This window comes from Chelon labrosus (assembly GCF_963514085.1).
Source record: "Chelon labrosus genome assembly, chromosome: 22".
In the NCBI taxonomy this organism is placed as follows: domain Eukaryota; kingdom Metazoa; phylum Chordata; class Actinopteri; order Mugiliformes; family Mugilidae; genus Chelon; species Chelon labrosus.
This window is the reverse complement of record NC_140355.1, coordinates 22169028-22178603: the sequence shown is the minus strand read 5'-3', so window position 1 is coordinate 22178603 and position 9576 is coordinate 22169028. Positions and strand designations below refer to the sequence as shown.

Below are 9576 nucleotides of genomic sequence, written 5' to 3'. Positions count from 1 at the left end.
ATGACCACAAAAGGGAACCAAATACCTATTATATTAGAACATATTTCACTAGTGTACCTAATGAACGGGCAACTGGGTATAGCAATATAAGAAAACGACTAAAACGAGTCACAAAAAGAGGCAAAAACACTGAAATGAGACACAGAAAGACTCAAAGTGTCCAAAAAAAGATGAAAAATAAACAAAATATGTTCAAAATGGTCTGAATAAGCTGCAAAAACATACAAAACAACCACAACAGTACTTTAAAACACACAAAAAGGTACCAAATACCTATTATATTAGAACATATTTCACTAGTGTACCTAATGAATGGGCAAGTGGGTATATCAATATAAGAAAACGACTGAAACGAGACACAAAAAAAGACAAAAACAACCGAAATGAGACACAGAAAGACACAAAATGTCCAAAAAAAGATGAAAAATAAACATAATATGTTCAAAATGACCTGAATAAGCTGCAAAAACATTGAAAACAACCACAACAGTACTTTAAATGACCTTGAAAAGGTACCAGATACCTGTTATATTAGAACAGATTTCACTAGTGTACCTAATGAACGGGCAATATATAAGAAACGACTAAAACGAGACACAAAAACAGACAAAAACAACCTAAGAGGGACACAGAAAGACACAAAATGTCCAAAACTACCTGAAAAAGTCAACCAACATGAGATGCACAAACATAGAAAACAACCGCAACTGCATTTTAAATGATCACAAAAAGGAACAAATCACCTAAAAACACATTAAAGACGATGTATTTGAACGTATTTCGCTGTAGTTCAGGTTGAAAGCGACAAACTGCAGCTCCAAACATCAACAATCCTCAAATATTCAGTGAGTACGAGGAGTTGTAGCTGAAATCCCATGGGGGGGGGGGGGAGGATCAAAGGAGGCGCAACCGGAGGATCCCATGTTTGTAGGAGCAGAGAAAGAGGCAGCGACCGTACGTTAGCAGGAGGAAGCATGATCCCGCTGTGAAGCCCGGCTGCTGGGGCTATATTTAGCTTCTGTTGCCATGTGCCGGGAATGTGTACGGCAGACGCACTCAATTATAGCTGCTGCTGCTGCTGCTGCTGCTGCAACAATAGGTTGACGAGTGGTTCAGGCAACTACGATTCATGTCAGACGAGAGCTCACATGAATACCATCAGATGGAGCGCATGCATGCACACTTAAAATTAGAGGAAGCTTTGTCTCTTTTATTTTTATTTGTGCTGCACGTGTCCATAAATCATTCTGCAGAGTAAATAATCCACTGAATTAATTTGGTTGTGACGTGGCCACAAGGAGATGCTCCAACACCAGGCAGTTTATTTATGTAGCTGTGCATTTCAGCAAGAAGAAGAAGAAGAAGAGCTTCAATGCATGTGAGGCGGTAAAAGGCCAGGTGTTAAAGAAACACAGAAATCACATTTAAGCTAGCACTGATGAAATCAAGTTTTCAAGATGCAAGTTAAACCTCCTTTCATTTATTCCTCCTCCCCGACTGTTTGGCCTCTTTAAAGTTAAACCCGCCTCTCATTGGTTGCGCAGTCGGTCGAGAAACGAGCCCAAAGTGTCGCCATGCAAACCCGTGAAGGCTGCGCCAATGAGAGGAAGTCGGCGTCCTCCGAACCCCGTCTGCCGATTGGCTGAGGCTCCTTTAAGTCCACCATTGTGAAGCGATAAGAGCAGATTGACATTTAATTTGGGGAGAGGAGAGAAATTCAAGATTACAGGCTGCAGGGTCTCTGGACTAGAAATGAAGCAAAACACTGAATAGTTTTACAGCAGGAAACACGAGTCTGACAGAACATTAGAGAGGACGATACTCATATCCACCTACCTCTTGTTTTCAGTATCCAGTTTCTGGTACCTGCTGATCAGTGGTCTACAGCAGCTTGGAGGAATTTTAGCCCATTCCTCAGAACAGAACCACTTCAGTTCTGAGATGTTGGTGGGTTTCCTCACATCAACTGCTTGCTTCAGGTCCTTCCACAACATTTCTATTGGATTAAGGTCAGGACTTAGACTTGGCCGTTCCTAAACATTCATCTTGTTCTTCTTTAACTGTTATTTTGTAGAACCACTTGTGTTCTTGGTTCTCGTTGTCTTGCTGCATGACCCAGTTTCTCTTCACATTCAGCTCATGGACAGATGTCCTGACATTTTCTTTTAGAGTTCACCGGTAGAATTCAGAATTCATTGGTCCATCAATGAGGACAAGCCGTCCTGGTCCAGATGCAGCAGGACAGGCCCAAACCAGGACATTAGCACCCCCATGTTTGATGGAGGGATGAGGTTCTGATGCTGGAATGATGCAGTGTTGGTTCATCTCATTTAAACCAAACTATTCTACTTTGGTCTCATCTGTCCACTAAACATTGTCTCAATAGTCTTCTGTCTTGTCCACATGATGTTTAGAAATGTTCTTCTTGGAGAGCAGTGTCTTTGTCCATCACACCATGGTTGTTCAGTGGATTCATCAACATTAACATCAGCCAATGAGAGAGAGGCCTTTAGCTGCTTAGAAGTTCCCCTGGGTTCCTTTGGGACCTCTCAGACTATTATGGAGTGATCTTTGTTGATGGACCACTCCTGTGGTCCATCAACCACTCCTGGTGGACTCCTGTGGAGTGGTCCACCAAACTCTTTAGAGATGGTTCTGGAACCTTTTCCAGCCTGATGAGCAACAACAACTCTTTCTCTGAGCTCCTCAGAAAGCTCCTTTGTCCACAAACATGTGTTGTGAAGATCAGACTGAGACAAATCCCTGATTTATTGAAACTAAACCAGGAACTGAACCACACCTGAGTCTCATTACATTGATGGAAACACTTCTGAACACATGGACTCTGATTGGACCTGGAGATTAACTTGGAATCTTAGAGGTAGACCTCTTTGATATGTAATATTGGCACACTTTCCTGAATAAACAAGTCTAATATTTCAGTCTAATGTGTTTGACTGGGTTCAATCTTTTTCTACTTTCAGGACTTGTGTAAAAATCTGTTGATGTTTTGAGTCATTTTTACGCAGAAGTGTAGAAAACATTTAAACAGATACGTTATTGAATTTAATTAATTGTTTGTTGCACCTACATGTTGTGATGACTGTCGTGTGCAGTGTGTTATTCAAATCCGGGCGAGATTTAAAAAGACTGGTTCTCATTTATTTAAAAAAGCAGACAGAGTTAAATAAATGCAGAGCATTGTTAAAAAGCAACGGACATTAAACTATAAAAAGCGATCAGTTCAGTTTTGACAGAAATAACAAATGTTTTTATCAGTTATGCAAAAACAATCAGAGTCAGAAACGTCCCTGAAAGACATTAAATCAAATGCATCAAAAACATTAAAGAACAAACAGCTGAAATTAATTTAAGTTAGTGAATAATACAAACTTATCTTAGCTTAATTTATTAGTAACTTTTTGGAATATCCTGTTACATGTTTCTCCGTTGAAGGAGACATTATGTTTAGAAAAATAAGCATAAAGTAAAAGTGGGTTACTTTTGTACTTCATCACCTGCAGAGCAGGCAACATGTCAGACAATTGCTCCATCTAGTGGTGAAGCAGTGAAACACAGGACGTGTGCTCAGCATGACTCAAGGTGCGTTCAAGCTCGAGCAACTCCTTGAATTAGTTGTACTTCATTTTGAACCGGGTGTAAGTCATGGCGGTGTCCACCGTGCACATCTCCAAAGGACCATCTTCGGGTTTGGTGCTGATGAACCAGCCGCGGTACTTGACCGACTCGAAGGTGGTATAAGTGAACTCACTGGCCCTCTTGTAGAAGAGGAAACGGTCCATGTTTTCATCGTTGCTGATCCTAGTCTGATCCCCAGGGTATTCCTGATGAAAGACGAAAGGTGACGGTTAAAAATAATCTGTTTATTGTCCAAGGAATCAGCGCTAGAGTTTATTGTTTGCAGCGCATCCGAAAAAGGAAATGAAAAGGACAAAACTCTTTAAAACGAAACGAAACACAAAGACGGAAGGAAAACGTGACTATCAACAGTTTTTTTATTTAACATTTCTGCATAAAAATGACTCAAAACATCAACAGAGTATCACACAAGTCCTGAAAGTAGACGAAGAGAATCCAGTCAAACAAGTGAAACTGAAATATTAGACTCGTGTGCGGTGTATACTCAGGAAAATGAGCCAATATAACATATCAGTGAGGGGCACCTCTAGGATTCTAAGTTAATTTATTATTTATTTTAGTTTCAATAAATCAGGGATTTGTCTCAGTCTGATCTTCACAACACATGTTTGTGGACAAAGGAGCTTTCTGAGGAGCTCAGAGAAAGAGTTGTTGTTGCTCATCAGGCTGGAAAAGGTTTGGAACCCACATATAATCCACAGTCAGACAGATTGAAGACGACTGTTCCCCTCCACAGGAGTGGTCCACCAACAAAGATCACTCCATAATAGTCTGAGAGGTCCCAAAGGAACCCAGGGGAACTTCTAAGCAGCTAACTTTTTTATTTTAAATGCAGTGTGATGCATTTACCTCCAGGTTCAGCGTGACCTTGTTGTCTTTCATGGAGCAGGACATGCACAGTGGCTGTGGGCTAGTGCTAGTGCAAGTGACTGACAGGAGGACGGTATCGGCGGGACCACGTTTCTCACCGACGTACCTCGACATTGTAAAATTCACTGAGGTGAAGAAAACAGACGGAGAAATGGCGTTAGGTTAACAACATGTTTGGTTTAAAGAGAGACAAGAATGAAGTCATGTGAGTCCTGAGTAACTAGTCTAGTAGAGACTTTTCTACTGCTGGAGTAAATGTTTTAGTGCTCGTCGTACCTTTGCGTTCACAGTATCCTCCTTTAAGCGTGATGGCCTGAAGTTGGAACTCTCCGGACTGATGGATGACATCTTTATTATCCATATCACTCAGCGTGATGTTCATTTTATTTGGAAGCTGCTGCAACACAAGTCGTGTCTCTCCTGTGGTGTCGTTCCTGACGGTCTTGACAATGGTCTCTGTAGGGAACAGGAAGGAGGCAGGAACTTTCATTTCCCAAGAACTTGCTTCCAGAAAGTTTCAGAAAGGCAGAAGATTCAAAGATAAACAGTTCTAATATTTCCTCTGAATGTCTGGACGCTTTTTGTCCATCGGTACACTCCTCCTGATGACACAAACTACATTTGCAGGTTTGTTTATAGTTGTCCAGAAGATGCTAGCGTATTTGCAACCCTAGACCTGACAGTTACGCAAACCCCAAACATGTCCTGGAGGTTATTTAGTTTTTACCCACCGTCCACCACGCTGTCCATGATCACGCTGCAGAGCTCTTCCTCACTGAGCGCGCGACCTCTACGGGTCAGGAACTTCTTCATCGTGTTCACCACCAGCACCAGGTTAGCGACACTCTTCATGTTCCTGCCGCGGGAAACCTTCAGGTCCAGCCCCTCGTCCAGTTTGAAGACCTCTTCCTGAACATCCTGCACATTACAGACAAGGAAGGATGTTAAATTAGTCAACACTAGTCTCTAATCTTACTGACATCTCTTCACTTTGATATTCAGGGCTTGTCCTGCGTCTTTCTAGGACTTTCAAGGAAGATTATTATCAGTTTTATCTCTATCCAAGATATCCAGTTATTTGTTCCTTTAATATGTGGCTGGCAGTTGTACTGCAAAAAACATTTTAGAGGAATATATGACTTAAACTAAGCAAAATGATCTGCTACAGGACAATAAGACTTTAAAACAGGTGAATCTATCCAACCTCAAAGAGTAGATACGAACAGTTCAGCCAACAGCAATAGTCATGACTTTCCAGTCAGTTCTGTCATTTCTTTGTAGATTTTCACTTCTTAATATGTTTAATATGCTTGATAACTTTGACGAAGCGGTCGTTGCACTCGTCTGTGTTTATCTACAACCTTTTAAGCATTTTACGCATCAATATAACCAGGAAGGAGATCTCAATAACAAGCAGTAAAAGCTTTTTAAGAGAATTTAGAAACAAAACACTTAAAAACTGTCAAAAACTGGCACATTTTGCCTTGATTTAAGATATTTAATCTAAAACAGTGTGGAAGGCATGCTAGACTTTATTTAATAAACTTTATTTTAACTTTAAAAGCTGGGTTATTAATCCGCTGGTGTCACTTGCAGTCAGGTTGCAAACATTTTAGGCTTACATTATGTTTATGAAGTATGATCTTGATTCGACTCTTGCCCGTACACACTAACTTTAACCTCTTGCATGTTAAATTAGAGCATCTGAAAGTGACGGCGTGTGTAAAGGACGGTGAAAATCTTACCTGCATGTCAAAGCCGCTGGACTCTACTGCTCCCTCACCCTCAGACGAGCTGAAATACAGAATGAAAGCATGAAATACACCATTTTAAACATCTTCAACTTTAATTTGAGAGGTTCAGAGAGAGACAGTCACACCATTCAACTGAAGGGGAATCGAGCTGCTGTATATTTTTCAGATAGGATCTCTGTTGACGTGGTTGTGTTCTGTTTTTTTGAGTACAGTTTTTAATTATTTTTAATGATGACATTAATAAATCAAATACACTATTAAGCCTTATGTTTATATCTACGTGTGTCTGGTGCGCATAAACCCCACCCCTCTCCATTCAGGGCCATTTGGTTCCTTCCAACTGTAGAGCTCTATAGTAACCATGGTTACGGCAGAGCTCTCAGCAGCTAGCCGTCTGTTAGATACAGTTTGAGTCCCGAATAATAAATCTAAGCTCACCACGTGAAAACTTTATGACTCAAATAATAAATCTCCAAATTATTAAACACTTCAAACTCGATTTACAGTGAATTTAGCATCAGCGGCTAAACAACAAGTGAGAGTTTTGGTGTTAGCTTGTTGTCTTTCGCCGCTGTTAGCAGCTAAGATATTAGCTGAGCTCTCAGCAGCTAGCCGTCTGTTAGATACAGTTTGAGTCCCGAATAATAAATCTAAGCTCACCACGTGAAAACTTTATGACTTAAAAAATAAATTTCCAAATTATCAAATGCTTCAGACTTGATTAATAGTGAATTTAACATCAGTGGCTAACCTAAAAGGGAGCTAGTTTTGGTGTTAGCTTGTTGTTTGATGTTGTTAGCGGGTAAGATACTGTTTTTGGACATGGAATTGGATATATTTTTAGTTTAGTATGAGTTAAAATCTATGAATAATCAAAGGTTGTGGCTAGCAGAAAGACAGGGCAGCCGTGGCCTACTGGCCTTGTGACCGGAGGGTTGCCGGAGTGTTGCCGGTTCGAACCCCCGACCGGTAGAAAGCGGCTGAAGTGCCCTTGAGCAAGGCACCCAACCCCTCACTGCTCCCCGAGTGCCGCTGTAGCATGGCAGCTCACTGCTCCGGGTTAGTGTGTGCTTCACCTCACTGTGTGCTTTGTGTGTTCACTAATTCACGGATGGGATAAATGCAGAGACCAAATTCCTTGTATACACAAGTATACTTGGCCGAGAGACCTTAATCTCTTAAGATCTTTAATATTGTCTCCTGTCAGATCTACACATCAAATTAACCTTTAAATGACATTCCAGTACTTCTAGGTGCATATTCATTTAATCTTTCCAGCAGTTTTTTCATTGTGTTAATGAGAATAATATTTTATTTTATTATTTATTTTTTAATTTTTTAGTTTATATTACACGTGTATGTAACTAAGAAGTGAAACACGTTGCCGGATGGAGCAGTTCCTTTTCAGTCAGTAATTCAGGATGTTACACTGGATTCACAAACACATAATTTTGGGGAACTCCTGCTTTAAAGTCAACAGAACTCACCATAGCACACACACGAATCTTATTTAAAATAATAATATTAATAATATTATTAATAATAATAATAACAATAATAATAATAATAATAATAATAATAATAATAATAATAATAATAATGAACATACCTCTCCAGTGCGTCAGACAGATCGAAGGCACTCATTGTGATTCTGAATTAAAATAAAGGAGATGGGTAAAGGATTCTCTCGCAGACTTCCAGCTGATGGCCACGTCCTGCTTGTTGCACTGAGAGTCGACTCTTTCTGAGCGTCTCTTTTAAAGGCAGCAGCGGCAGCCTCCACTTCCTGTTTTGAAGAGGTACAGATGATACCACGCACAGAACTACCAAATCAACTTTCATCAGCCCTCACGGAAAACTCCAAAGCATACATGTCGCTGCCCCAACACCAGCCATGTCTGAAATGCAGATTATAAAACCTCCTGGAATGAGTCAGACACCAGAGCAAATCACAGCTGGAAGTTAGCTCACCTTTAACAACGCTCTGCAAACACTGCCATTGTTCCTCCCTGTGCACAAGGACAAGGACAAGTTTCAGTTTTGTCCTTCAGTTCCATGTTTTTACATGTATGATCGGCACAAGACCTTCTGGAGGACACAGCTATCCTCCAGGTCTTCATATCAAACGTTTGTTTGCTGCTTATAAAAAAAATGGTGATCCACAGTAATTTCCCCCCGTCCCTTGGTATATCTGATGCATTACTTTCTGTTTTGTCCACTTAAAATGTTCATATTCGTTCCACATTTATCTCTGAAAACTGAAAATCTCTTCAGCCTGAAATGTTTTTGCGTCAGGAAGTTGGTCTAAAGTCTCTCCGCTGGGAACTGAATCTCCTCCTGCAAAGATCTGCCGGGACAGTCAGATCATTTGGGGACAGAGTTTAATGTGATGATGTTACAGTAGAGTGCCAGTAGTCATACACATCATCTGAGCGCCGTGGAGTTGAGTTAGTTTACAACTAAATGTCGGTTGAAACGCTTCAACTTGTGTCTGCATTTAACTTACACAAAACAGAAGCATCCCAGCTTGTGCATCATTTTGAGCACTTCATTTTGCTCTGACAGGTTTGGACATGTTTGTGTCTCTGCCAGAAGAATATGGCCTTTTTTTTTATTGTTATTTCTCTAAATGAGTCAGCAGAACAGTTTCCCTAAAGAGGTCACTGGTGCGTTTGCTTTTAATGTGGTTGCGGCTATGAATGTATCTGCTTGAGTGAGAAACTTATCTGAATTCTCATCCACCTCCAGGTCCTGAGAGGAAAAGGAGCTGTGGTGTCAAAGTTCTTGCATATATTAATCAAAGAGTGGAGGTGGGTGTTGTGAATGTTGAGACACTAAAGGTCAGATGATGTTAAGGAACTTCCAAATGAATGGAAGAACCCAAGGTCTTCCCATGATGGTTCCATGTGTTCTCCAGGTCAGATCCATCAGACTCTTCTGCCTCCTCTTCTTCTTCTTCCTCCATCTCTTTATCCTCCTCTTGTACTTCCTCTTCTTTTTCCTCCAGGTTCTCTGGTTCTCCTTCTTCCTTGGGCTACTGTTGACCTCCTCATCTTGGCCTCCTCTTCCTCTTCCTCCTCCTCTTCTTCTTCCTCCTCCTCCTCCTCTTCCTGTTCCTCCTTCTCTTCTGGCTCCTCCTCTTGTACTTCCTCTTCTTTTTCCTCTTCCTCCTTCTACTCTCTGGTTCTCCTTCTTCCTTGGACTACTGTTGATCTCCTCATCATCCTTGGCCTCCTCTTCCTCTTTGTCTTCTTCCTCTTCCTCCCCTTCTTCCTATTCTTCCTCCTTCTCT

At 41.0% G+C, this 9576-nt stretch overlaps 1 protein-coding gene across 1 annotated transcript; it reads right to left on the bottom strand.

The window, feature by feature from the left end:
• Window positions 1-2319: 2319 nt before the first annotated feature.
• il1b (interleukin 1, beta) lies at window positions 2320-8002 on the bottom strand. The gene is made up of 6 exons (XM_084572662.1): window positions 7894-8002; window positions 6276-6324; window positions 5262-5448; window positions 4807-4986; window positions 4510-4655; window positions 2320-3845 (listed from the first exon to the last, which is right to left on the bottom strand). The coding sequence occupies exons 1-6, from the start codon at window positions 7926-7928 to the stop codon at window positions 3633-3635; spliced, it is 810 nt and encodes a 269-aa protein (XP_084428788.1). The 5' UTR covers window positions 7929-8002; the 3' UTR covers window positions 2320-3632.
• Between the last annotated feature and the right edge of the window lie 1574 nt (window positions 8003-9576).